The following is a 13,590-nucleotide window of genomic DNA, read 5'->3' as shown; positions in this document are numbered from 1 at the left end:
AACAGATTCCTCTGACACTTTAATCACACTGTCTCCAATTAATCTTTTTTATTTATTTCTTGATAGATATCCAGTCATCCTTTCAATTGAAAACCATTGCAGCATTCAGCAGCAGAAAAAGATTGCTCAGTACTTGAAGGAAATATTTGGAGAGAAGCTGGATCTCGTTGGCATTTTCACTAGGGACTCCAAACAGCTTCCAAGTCCAAACATTTTAAAGGGCAAGATACTTATTAAGGTACAGTATTTAATAACAGTGAGGACATTCAGTGGTTTTGCTTGCATTGTGTCTCAGAGATGTTCACAGGAACAAGTAGAAAGTTATGTTTGATTTAGAGTAAGGAATATTACACAGTCTCACAGTAGGTGAGGAATGTTCACTTTTTTAAGGAGGAAACAACAATGCTAAAGAGAGGATTGGCCTATTTTAATGCCCTTTGCTCATTAATGTGTATGGATATATCTGCAGAAGTGACTTGTAGGCTATATTAGAGCCCATTTATGTCAAAATGATTAAATATGTTAATTCAGTGCAGTGGCAGAGCTGTTCTCAGACACCTGTCAGTATCTAGCAAACAGTTGTCATGGACAGGCTGTGTCCAGGGGTCTGGCAGTTATTTATATACAGTACGTCCGGATTTACAAACAACCATTTTCACCTTCTTGCATAAACAGCTGTTATTTAAACCATCTCTTCATTCCTTGGAGATTTTAATATGATCTTATGCGACATGTTGGTCATGTCAAGCCCTTCCCAGCCTTCCACTCTGGCTGCCTGGGTTTTCTGCCAATCAGATTTCCGTTTGACTTTGGCCGACCTTATTGGTAAAAGGATAACGTGCTCTGGAGAGGAAAGAAAGATGTTGGGGCTGACAGTGGAGCAGATCACTACTCCACAGGACGTACCTCCGGGTGCCTTGGAGATATCCATGTATTTCTCTGAAGCTCCCTGTGGGTGGCCCATTAGGATTTAATGAGCACGTTAACCCATTCGTTTTTGTGTTTGCACGTACTACCAGAAATGAAGAGGAGAATAAACAGTAGGAGAGATGCGTGTGCGTCTGTTGTTCTAAATAACTGTGCTAGAGGCTTAGACGATGCCGGTGCATGAGAAGAGTTGATTGCTCATTGCTCCCCCTTTTTATTTGAATGCATTCCAGTCTTGCATGAGTTGAAGTGTCTGAAGGTGTAATTCATAATGTCAGATCATTCTGTAGTCATGTTGGGGATGCCCCTCTGCAGGCTGACATTAGTGGCTAGTCTGAAGAAAAAAATGGCTCTTGTGTTAGCTGTGTGGACAGACAGGGAAGGTACATAAGTAGGAGTTTCCAGTGTTTCCTGAAGTAGATTTATTCTGCCATTCAGGGCAAAAGGCTGCCACCATGCCTGGCTGCCGACGCGGAGGAAGGGGAGGTTTCAGATGACGACAGTGCCGATGAAATAGAGGATGACTTCAAACTGAAGCACAGCAGTGTAAGTTCACAGCAGCTTTTCGAGATTTCTTAAGGGCGCCTCCAACTCGGACAGATGTCAGCTGCCTTCCTCCCTACCCCTGTTTCTTTCTCTCCGCCTTGCGGTCTGTCTTTGCTCATGTTTTTCCTGCCTGTGCGTGTTGTAAGAGGGAGGTGGGGTGTGTGTGTGCAGAGAGGGTGGCATTTTACGTTTGTGTGAGGTAAGAGTAGATTTTGTTAATTTGGTGTAAAGTGTTCCTAATGTGGTCGTGGATGAAAATGTCTCACTTCAGCTTTGAAGACTCCCCGGATGGTTGATATAATACGCACATCATCATCCGTCTCAAGATGCCAATACAAATCATCAGAAGGAGTCTCAAATGGGAGGGAGAGGCCATGGCCTGAAAGATTTTCAATCCCAATCAGAAACAAAGCCATATTTATCTGTCAGACAGCTTTACACAGCCCATCAACATTTTCAGAAGAGCACTGGCAAATAACCAGGCAAACGTAATTATCAATGGTGGCAAATAGTGCTTTGTAGATAAGTTTTCATTTAAGTTGGAAACGTTTTGTGCTAGTGACAAAAGATGATTTCGTTAAACTGCGGTAGTCAAAACTACTGGAAGACTGTCTATGACTGAAACTTGCAAACTGTTTAAGCGACATCCTTACAGAATGGTATGGTTGCACATCCTCCATTCCATGTAAATAATGTCTCTTTTTGTCTTAATGTCTTCTCACCCCTGATTTTCAGGAGAGCTCCCTGTCTCGGACAAGTTTGACACGGGGGATTGATCTTAAATTACTTAAGAATACCAAAGAGAACAAACAAAACTTTGAGAAAGAAAGTTGATTTGGAGACTTCGAGTCTCTCAGTTTGCATTTATATTCAATATCCTCCATCTTTTACAATAATCTGTTAGGTATAGCCTTATATTTTTTGTTGTAAGTAGGAAACCACATTTGCAGAATATGTCAGAAAAGCAAAATGATAAATGAAAAATGCAGACTGATAAAGGCCCCAGTAATTATATTTCAGATCTTTTTATGTATTGAACAGTTTGTTAGATATACCGTATGAAATGGAAAAATGCTTTGAATGGAATTGCACGCTTATATTCTGTACTGGATAAAATTTGTTTTCTGCTTAAAAATAGCAGTCACAACTCTATGAAAATATGGAACAGCCAGCCAATATAAAAGCTGTCAGCAGAATGAAGCCTTATTTATGTATTAAGATCAACTTTCTGCAAAGCAATTACTTTCATCTGACTGGAGAGCTTCCATTGATAGTATTACAAGCAAAGCTTTGAGCTGTGAGCACATCCACTCAACCACTTCAAAATTTGTTTGACAGATAAAAATCTACTTATTCCGCTTTGTCCCTAGTGGATACCTGGATTTATTTTTTTCTTAATTTTCAGAGGCTTTGTTGAACTGTAGAATTTGATAAATAGATTAACCAATAAAGGTACATTTTTTTCCATTGTTCCACGTGTATGGCAAAATTACTTGTATAAGACTAGAAATAACCATTACAATCCTTTGTTGATTTCTTGAAGACAGTGTGATTAAGAGAATCATCCCTTCAAAATATAATGGCAGTGGCTGAATACTCCATACCCTTTTTTTCTAGTTAAGCATATCAAAATGTATTTGATTCCATTCTGAAGATACATCTTTTACGTTAAAAAGGATTTTTATTGGTAGACCACTATTCTAAAGGCAAATACATATAAATTGATTCTTTAAATATCACACTACTTGCTTTTCCTTAGCAAACTTTATTGCAGTACACTATAGTAAAAGTACAGCAGAGGATTGGTGAAGCACAGTGAAAACATGGTAAAAGTGCAGGAAATTAGAATTCAAAGGTAAAGTTTGACGCAAGCTGTGGACCACTGTGCCAGAGAATAAGGCATCAGAGAATCCACACGGCAACGTGCACTAGTAAAAGTAAAATAGCCAGTTTTCAATAGAAAAGGAAATTAAAGGGGTTTTTAATACAGGGTATACCTTTCCGGTTGTTACAACGATACACACCTTTGTCTTCTTTTTTTACATTGCTGTGAGAATGATAAACTCAGCTGCAGCCTCAAGATTTTGCACTTGCGTTTAATAACGAAAAACACTGCTCATCGCCCTCTGTTTATTACCGGCTTGAGTCAAACATAAAATATGCTAATCCCACTTCAAGAGCATTAATACTTTTTATTGGAAGGATCAAGCTGGCATCCCTTTACTTAGCTCAGTGTTCCAAGTCAGTTTTCCAAGGAGAATGTGGTGTATTTATGACTGGGCTGATATTGATTTCTCACAGCAGTTATATTTAGCAACAATTAAAGTCTGTGACTGGTTTATTATTAACAAGTTTGTTTCTACAGAAATTATTTTCATAATGGGACTTGATCTAATGCTCAACAAACTGCCTCATCATTATTGCTATTGTGATATTTAGCATTCTTTATTCCTCGCAAATATTGCCATTCATAACACGTATATTGCTGGGATTGCTTTATTCCATCATATCAAATGATCAGATCAGTAGTTATAGGAAATGATCACACATTACATACTTTTTGCTGTCCTGTAGACTGCAGGATTACATTCAGCAAGTCCTAGTTGTTCAGAAATGAAAGAGAGGAAAAAGATCATAAACACAAACAAGCTGAAAACAGCTGTTACAGTGGCAGCAACAAAAAAAATCTTTGATGTTTATACAGTAGTACCTTTCATGACACATTGTCTCATGTTGTTGAGATGATGTCACTGAACTACTGCAGCATTTTGAAACAAGGACTGGTCTTCAGAACAATCCTTTTGTTTTCTTTTTCAGAGCAATGGCACAAGTGAACACCAGGTGGAATCCTTTATACGAAAGAAGCTGGACTCCCTGTTGAAAGAATCTCAGATTGGAGACAAGGAGGATTCTGACAGCTTTTCTATAAGGGCCTTACTGAGGGCAACACATGAAGGTTTAAACATGAATCTCAGACAGGTATATCAGTTTAAGATATTTTGTGCTTGGGTTTGTTTGTATGACAGCTGTAAAGGAAGGAATTTGGCACATGTTTTTTAATTCTTATGTTAATCTTATATGTATTTCTACTTTTTACTGTTAAATGTCCATCTAAGAAGGTTCTGCATTTAGAAGAACAACTAAAACAAAAAAAAATCAACAAAGGTCTTCCCCATTACTTATCAAAAGACATCTGAACTTTTCTTTGTGTCCCATTTGTAACAGCTAATTGTCAAGAAACTTGCATTGTCATGAAAATGATACCTGTTCAGCGCTAGAGTGGTAATTCTGTGTATTTAGTCTATTTTCCACCAAGAACTAAGAGAGGAGAATTTGGGGAACTGTCATTTTAATTCTGCACGCAGGGTTTCTGGTGGTTTCGCAGGCTAACGTGAACAGCTGTCCGAGAGGAGAGGACAGGAGTGCAGGAAGTTGAGAGAAGTATATTGAGGCGGAGAGCACATGTGGCAGCACAGTGATCTGCCTAGCAGAAAAGCAGATTATTTCTGCAGTGAGCGCTGCGAACTGAGGCGTTTTAGTCACACTCTGAGCCCCTTTCTCCCCGAGGAACCATTATGCTCTGTCAGTCACTGTGCTGATGTTTAAACTTTTTGTGTCACAGTCTGTTGTGATGCATCATAATTGCCCTGTGTAGCTTGTACTGTGCTTGAGCAGCTTGACAGAAGCCATGTGACGAGTCTTTAACCCAGACCGAGAGACTGAATGAAGCCTATTTGGATGATTGAGAATATCAGCATCCTTGTCAGATCTATTATACCTTAGGGCAGGACTTTAATTAGTTTAAAATTGACTATGGCATTTTAACTGCCTTTTTAAATGGAGCACACAAAAATAGACCTCGATGTGGCACCTCTGGAAGGTATAATGGAAGCACACCTGGTTATTGATTAGTTTCTACCAATCATCACTGGGGAGTTTAATTTAGAAAACGTCATAACTCAGAAATTTCTTTTTACTTTCCGTGCCTTTTAGGGAAACCCCTCACTCTTAACAAAACTGCTCACCAAAGTTTTCAACCTTGTAGGTCTATAGAGCAAAATTTGGGGGAGGTAATTTTACAAAAGAAGGGTTCGCAATTTTACATTGAAATCACATTTAGACTAAATGTTCACCTTCCTTAGTCAAAACGATTTGAAAACAGACCCAGTTTATTTCCTTATTTTTATATTGCACACAGATAATATTCTCCAGAGCTGGGCCTGGACACCATTGTGACCTGTACACCATAGTTTCTGTTTAACAGGGCAGAATTGAAAAATTGGTTGCGGTACTCAAGCTAGAATTAAGTTTTTTAACAAATGTGAAAAATGTAATGTGTAGTTGACAGTGGAACAGCACACTTATGTATTTTAATTTTTAATACAGGATGGATTCACTGTTTCAATATCACAGCAAATATGACAAGTTTGTTTTTATCCAAAGAACAGCTTTGTCCGCAGTGCAATCGCAGCGATTCATTCTTCCTCATGAATAAATCCCATTGCCTTGCTAGAAATGAAGGAAAGGACACAATGTCGTTGCTCGCTACTGCCTCTGTCAGTGCTGAAAGGAGATGAGGAGTGGGCAGTGGGAGAGCAAATCAGATCGACAACCAGAATCTTAAACGTTAAAACGCCTGTGAGGAGACTGAAGCTTTTCTTTTTCTAATTCTAGAATTCACTTCATAAAGAAAGTGGAAAAAAGTCCCAAAGCCGTTCCTTTATGAGCAACTTCTCAAAACATAAGGTGAGAATTTCTGTAAATGCTTAAACAGAAAGCATCTCGTTGTTTGAAATGTCTGTATGGTTGTCATCACTTTAAAACCTTAAGCTCAGTGACCTTTAGACCTACTAACAGCCCTGGGTTTTGAATCAGTCAGGCGTTAATCACAGTATTTTAACAATTTCATTAATCTTCATTGCGTTCATAACAGTAATGTCTTTATTTATCTACAAGTCTTTTTGAATTGGAAATAGCTAGCAGTGTGATGATACACCCTTGGAAATAAGATTAAATAAAAACACAGACCTTTGTTTGTGCCAAGCCTCAATTATATTGCAGATGAAATGCGATTTTTCTTCTTTTTTTTCTTTTGCACTGGTAAACATAAAAACACTACCCGTCTTATTATGAATAAAAACACAGAAAAAAACTGCATCTCAAATGGCGTAGCAGCAGTGCAAACTGAGATCCCCCCTCCAAAGCCACTAAAATTGTTGAGCTCTTTTGTTTTCCAAAGTTTTCAGTGGCATTCAGCTGAAGACTTATAATTATGTTAATTTTTTTCTGTAGGCTGTGCATAGAAAATGTGTGGTGATGAATCACACTTGCAGGCTATGTTTACAATACATGTACGATCCTGGATGTGTGGTGTGCATGCTCTGCATATTTTTGTGGCTACAGTAAGCTTTACTTTACATTAAAGCAAGGTATTTGTACACAAGGAACAGCTTCTTAAAAATGTGTTTGGGGGCACATGGTGTTTCCACAACTGCACAAGAGAAGTGACTCTACTTTTCGTTGTTTTAGAGTCCCTGCCGTATTATATCTGACCCCAATCAGAACATATTGGTCCAGCAGCACAGCAGTCTGAACCGACCTGCATCTGAGATCAAATATCCAGATGACAGCTTTGCAATCCAAGGCTAAGCTGAAATATGCTACTGTTCTTTCTCTAGAGTGAACAACTAGCTGTGTGATTGCTAACCTTAATTTTCACTGGACTGGGCCTGACATTTAAAAGAGAGATTTGGGAAACGGAACAGTTGTAAATTAAGCACTCTTGTACATCCAGTTCTTCCTCTCCCGCCTGCTGTGGAATCGCCCTGCTGTTTGTGTCAAAACCGCATTGCTGTGTTTTTGTTCAAACAGAGACACGGGAAGTCACGGTCAAAGTCTCAGAGCACGGATATAGAGGAAGAAGGACAGCATGAGGCATTGGGCAGAGAAACAGGACAGTCCTACAGGTCAGCAAGCCTTTCATTGGCTCCTGTCACTGCATGCTGTCTGTCTTCCGTTCTCACCAAAAACCGATGGCATCTGTTTAATTTTTTCCCCCCACAGTAACAGGATTTAGTCTAAGGTACTGTAGAAGCAGTTGAGAATGTCCAGCCCTGAACCACAGCTCTGAAGACATTAAGCACAAGCCTGTAAGAGCTTTCTAGTCTTGAAATCAGAAAAAAATTACAAGTGACAGATCCTTCACAGAAAACACCACCCAGAGCATAAAAGAAAATAGCTTGCTTCTTAACCTAGTTCAGAAGAGTTAACATAAAAAGTAAATAAAGGAAAGATGGCCAGGCTCAGAGAGTGAGCATCTTTAAACGATTTTAATGTAAATAAAATGATAAAATGATCTTTAATAAGTGATATTTGAATGGACAAAAAATCAAATTGGATTTTGAATGCTGCCCGGGGTTTTGACATGATTACTTTGTCCATAACCTCACCACAGGGGAGTCTGGGTTGTCTTGCTCCTAGCTGAGAGGCAGATGAAGCTGGCAGCTGTAATTTGGAGTTTAGGTTTTCTAAAAATATCGCTGTCCTAAAAGCATCAGGGGATTGTGTGTTAACATATTTAAAACAGTAAATATATGGAGAAGAAAATATGGGTGTTCATGGCATTATGTGCTATCTAGAAAGAAATGAAATAGTATGCTTTAATCTCATTAAATCTATAAGTATTATTTTGGGTTTTTTTACAGCTTCTTAAGATGAATTCTGTTTGTTTGTCTCCTAATTTACACGTCTTGATTCTTGAGTCTATGCCCTATATAGTTTTTGGCCCTTCAGATAAAATGTCTTTTTACTACTACCATAAACAAACAGGTAAACTCTGTGAAAACCTTTCCATACAGTATGTACGTATATACGGGCGTATATGTTATATAGGTACCCTCGAGTTTCCGTTTTTATTCTCATCCTCTGATTGGCTTGGAACAGTAAGAATTTTAGCACTTGGCTTGTATCAAATTAGCACCTGTTACTGTCTGGACAGCAAGTGCAAATGCTAAGACAGCATTAGATTGACAGCGTTAAAAAACAATTTTGAAGTAAAATAATTACTTGACGTGAGGGTGGCAAGGTGAAATGGCAGTCAATACTGCTGCCTCACTGCTCTTGGATCTTGGATACCTTCTAGAGCAGGTTACTTGGCGTTTGTAAATTGTCTCCCAAATGCACGTCTTAGCACTGCAGTGGTCCAATAGTCCAAGGGTCAGGGGTCCCTTTCAAGAGAGGTCTTTCTTAATTTGTATGGACATTTATAAAAAAAGTATTCGGAAAAGAACATGCACCACGCAATGTTGGAGCCTGGAGTAAAGCTGAGCTGCCAATCTGAGAGTATTCTTCTCTTGCTTTTGTGAAACACCCGAGTTTGGCTTTCTTCTGTTGCACACAGTCCTGGTCATCACTGTTTTTTTTTCTTCCATTCTGGCTGAAGGGGAGGCCGTCGCAGAAAGACAATGAAACTCAGTCGGGATCTTTCAGACCTGGTGGTTTTCACAAACTCTGTTGCCTCACAGGACATTCTTGATGAGGGTAAGAAAATAAAAAAAAGAAAAGAAATACGGTCTCACGTGCGTTAATCAGAAGGAACATTTCGGTTTTCTTCTCATTTCTTCGGACACAGCTTGCTGAGATTGCTGAGATTTCTGGCGTGTGGACACATCTGGTACTTGCTGGCTTTGAAGAGCTTCTCTATAATACAGAACTAATTTCCCATTTCTTTGCACTGGAGACTGAGATGCATTTTTACAATTTGACAGAGACTCTATTAGGCTGGGATTAAATGGAAGGTAATGTAGTTAAATTGTAATGAAATGCTAATTTTCTCATTCTCTGTAAAGACCCCCGGACAGATGAAAGGTACTGAGTTTTCCTGGGGGAATTATACAAGTACAGCCAAAACAATTGCACTGTACAAATATCATCATCATCATCATCGTCCCTGGAGCCAGGAGTCCAATTCTGTTATCAATAAGAATGGCAACATGGAATCTACTGTATGTCACCTGTTCTGCAGACTAATAGTGTATATTTTAATAAAGTGTGATTCAGTTTGTCCCAACCTTCGTTTTATCTCGGCAAAAACCACACCGGATTTGATCCTCGAGTACCATTTTCATATGAAAGAAATCATATTTGAAAATGTGCTGCATTGTTTTTTTAAATATTAGATCAACCATCCATGGCCAGAATGTAGCTTAGCTTTTGAAAGGGGTTCCAGCAACCTAAAGCCTATCCTGGGAGCAACCATTGTAGTAACCTACGATGCAGAACTACACCCTGGACAGAATGCCAGCCTTTCATAGGCAGCACGCACTCACAGAAATGTAACTGGCATGCGTTCTGAAGATTGGCAGCACAAACAATTATGCCTCCTGCATAGATCAGGAAACTGAACTGCTCTTTCTTAGCTCTACCTTAAACTGTTCTCCCCCTGTATCTCTCGCCTGCTCAAGAACCCTAAGATGTGTTTCTCTTATGACCCTAGCATATCTGAGACTTACAGTATTCACCGATGTGAAAAGGCTAAGACTAAGACCTAAGACCCTTTTCATTCTCTTAGACAGTGCAGCTCGTATATGTTTTGAAGTGTCCTCCACTGTTTGCTAGAGTTGACTTGTTATTGTTAAGGTAGTTCAGTTGCAGGCGATTGATTAGAGTCCACTCCAGGGCCCACATATTAAAATCTGTATCTGTGTTGACTGATATTCAAAGGCAGTTTTGATAAGAACTTTCTCTAGTAGTTTTCTAATAGATTATTGGTGTTTGGTCAAATGGTATCTTTCAATCAATCACCAGCTGTAGTAATTTCTTGCTCAGTGGAAGAATGAGAAGTCTGCTGTGAAGACATAGTGGTTCTTAATTAGGTAATTAAAGGTACCCCTTACAACACTGTATTATTAATATCTCAGAACGTGTTTTTTGGAAACCAGCCCTTTTTAAAGCTTTGGTGCTAATTTTAGATAGCACTATTCACCTGCTCAGGCAGGTTTCCTCAGAAATGACTATGTGTGCCTTCGAGGAGCCAATAAAGATTTCTAATGAATGAAACTGGTGCATTCCTGACTTTGGTTCTGTTTTGAGGAGCAGCGGTGTAGCATCTCTCTGACTCAGCTCTTCTCCGGCTCGTTCAGGCACTCCTGGGAATGTCCTGTCCTTCAGTGAGACCAGGGCCCATCAGCTGGTCCATCACAAACCTGAGCAGTTTATCTTGTTCAACCAGAAGCAGCTCTCCAGAATCTATCCATCTGCATATAGGATAGACTCCAGTAATTTTAACCCTCAGGCTTATTGGAACATTGGCTGCCAGCTGGGTAAGTGACAAAAATGTTTTGACTAATTGAGCTGCACAGCATCCCACACCCTCCAGGCATAGTCAGAGTTTCGCCTGAGACAGTCACACACGGTTCTGCTTTACAGATCTAACCTCCTCCTCTTTTCCCAACGTGACAGCCGATGCCTTTTTTTAAGTAGGAAACTCTTTGAAAGTGAAACACTTATAGACTCGCTTCCTACGTTTGCACCAGAGTAGCTGTTTTCTGTACCTTTTTACTTGGGAAATGTTTTTCGACATCGCTAGGTGTTTGAAGAAGTTTCCAAAACTGTCTGTTTGATGTGGTTTAAACCAAAAGAACAGAGCACAGAAACATAAAGCTTAGTATGTTATGAGGAATGTTTTTAAAAACTAGTGACAAACCACTTAGAGCCCGTCCTTCCAGTCAGAGGTGCAGGGGTGTAGTGTCACAGCCTTCGTGCATTCATTTCACCAGAGATTAAATACAGATTTGTAAAATGTGTCTGAAGTGAACTTTTTATGTGAACAAATATTGTAATATACAGTATATATAAATATACACATGCTCACCCACCTTTGTGTTCCTACATTGCTAGGAATGTAATAATTTTTGTTCTGTTTGTATTTACTTTTCCCAATCTGCACTCAACTTAAACTCCTCAGGAAAATGAGTTCCTCACATTATTTGTCTGGGATTGCTATATTGGTGTGGACATCAGCTTAGTTCATTTCCTTGGGTTGATAGTAAAACACAGACACACATGGGTGCACACACACACACACACACACACACACACCGCTATAGATTAAAATGTAGATTATTCTCTTTTTCCATAATTTCCCAGTTCAGTGCAAGTCCAGCTTTCATCCAAATGCTGTCGGTAGAATTCCCATCCATCTGAAAGCTAATTGTTTCAGTAATTGCCCTTTTCCTTATGGTTTTGTAAATGTCACAAAGACTAAACTAGGTCTGTAGGTTCCCAGTGGGAAAATACTGATGGAACAACAATGCTGTCTGTTTGCTTCATGAAATGAACTAAATGACCTACCAGAGCAGAATAAATCTGTCCACATCAGTACCTCTTATGCAGCTGGGTTCCTTTGCTCGCACCTTTCATTACTTTCTGTTTTGATCTCATTTTTTGTGACTTTACTGCAATGTCTCAGTGGCCTTGAACTACCAGACTGAAGGGCGCATGATGCAGCTGAACCGAGCTAAATTCATGGTGAATGGAAACCAAGGCTATCTGCTAAAGCCCCAGCCTATGTGCAAAGGTAGGCACGACTTGACATGAACACAGCATGGGTTTCTCTAGAGCATCTTTTTGTAACCTGTTGTCAGTGCAGTGTGCTGTGGCCTAGGGGTGCTGGTTATGATGATTTTAAGTGCACTGTGTATTGATTGTGAGTTGGATCGCCCATTTGATTAGGTACTCTTCTTAACAGCATGCCAGATAGATAAGGAGTTGCCTAACTGCTGTAAAGCATGGATTAGCAATATTGTGATATGACATAAACCTCAAGTAAACATACTACCAGTATTCCAATTTAAATTGCCACAATATAAAATGACTGTATAAAGTTTAAAGGGGTGCTCCCCAGCTCATTCTGGTCAATGAGACTTTGTTCCCAATTGACTCATCTGATTCAATATAGGTTTAGTTTGATATAATATGAATATTCCTGTGTCAAGTATTCTGTACACCTGATATTTAGCTTCCTATTTTTTAATTTTCCGTGAACCCTGCCCTTGCTCATCATTCTTTTCTTTGAATTTTCAGGTTCCTTCAATCCGTTCTCTGATGATCCCCTTCCTGCATATCCTAAGAAACAACTTGTTCTCAAAATCGTTAGTGGTCAACAGTTACCTAAACCTCCGGACTCAATGCTGGGGGACAGAGGAGAGGTAAAATAGGATTCTCTTCGGTTCTCACACTGGTTCTACTGCTGTCAACGTTGTCCATTTTATTTCACCAAAAGCATGTGTTCCTTAACAAAGGGTCAACAGAGTAACCCCTCGGTCAACTGTCTGAAGAAGCGACTCAACTGTGGCCTTTTTCCTAAAGAATGAGAAGATTGTGGGAATGTTAGTTGGGATCAAGGAGGAGGCAGCTGTTTCTGTACCTTCCTGTAAATGTACTTTAACTGATAGCTTATAGCTATGACCTAAATTAACATTTTAATTTACTTTCAGAATTGTCTAAAAAGCCTGTTTACACCATGTGATATCCTTTTAAATGTTTCATAAATTTCTGTTTCCCAGTTAAAAACAATGAAACTCTGATAAGTATGAAACAAGGTGAGCTGCAGTTTCGCAATTTTGTCTTGAGTGGATTTTTGTATAGTTGCCTGTTTTATTTTCACCAGCATTAAAATGAGACATCCGAACAAATATCCTTTTCCACAGAATGGAAATGCCTGTAATGTACAATAATGACAAAATCAAAATCATTATAGTTAATAATGAGAAGCTTGAAAACTTCTAGCAGTTTTGACTTCCAAGCATGTCCCTACCAATTTAACAGGGCAGGTGAACCACCAGTAAACAAACAGGGAACTGAAGAGTTTTTGAATAAGAGCAGATGGCAGTGCAAGGCATGTTTCACCCTTTGGGTCATGACCTGTTCTGGGTAGAAAGATTGACACTCCAATTTGTGAGTTGTAAGTCTGAAGCAGGTTTTAGCGTTATGAAACCAGCCAAGGTTAAGATCTGTTGCTGTAGTGGTTCCTATGACAGTGATAGTTTGAGAACAAAATGGCACTCAGATGGTCATCTTTGTGTATGCAGGAACTCCATTTTGTCCCAAGTTAACTAC

The 13,590-nt window shown here is 39.3% G+C and overlaps 1 protein-coding gene across 6 annotated transcripts in view; it reads left to right on the top strand.

The window, feature by feature from the left end:
- Positions 1-13,590, top strand: part of plch1 (phospholipase C, eta 1) — a 61,606-nt gene that overhangs the window by 39,392 nt on the left and 8,624 nt on the right. For all 6 annotated transcript variants that reach the window (XM_015360720.2, XM_015360716.2, XM_015360719.2 and 3 more), the window contains 9 exons: positions 67-238; positions 1,366-1,473; positions 4,291-4,452; positions 6,148-6,219; positions 7,345-7,439; positions 8,915-9,012; positions 10,614-10,793; positions 11,942-12,049; positions 12,556-12,680. In XM_015360720.2, coding sequence (XP_015216206.2) covers positions 67-238; positions 1,366-1,473; positions 4,291-4,452; positions 6,148-6,219; positions 7,345-7,439; positions 8,915-9,012; positions 10,614-10,793; positions 11,942-12,049; positions 12,556-12,680 — 1,120 coding nt within the window. The remainder of the gene's footprint in view (positions 1-66; positions 239-1,365; positions 1,474-4,290; positions 4,453-6,147; positions 6,220-7,344; positions 7,440-8,914; positions 9,013-10,613; positions 10,794-11,941; positions 12,050-12,555; positions 12,681-13,590) is intronic.

This window comes from Lepisosteus oculatus, chromosome 13, assembly GCF_040954835.1.
Source record: "Lepisosteus oculatus isolate fLepOcu1 chromosome 13, fLepOcu1.hap2, whole genome shotgun sequence".
NCBI lineage: Eukaryota > Metazoa > Chordata > Actinopteri > Semionotiformes > Lepisosteidae > Lepisosteus > Lepisosteus oculatus.
This window is presented reverse-complemented; position numbering and strand designations above follow the sequence as displayed.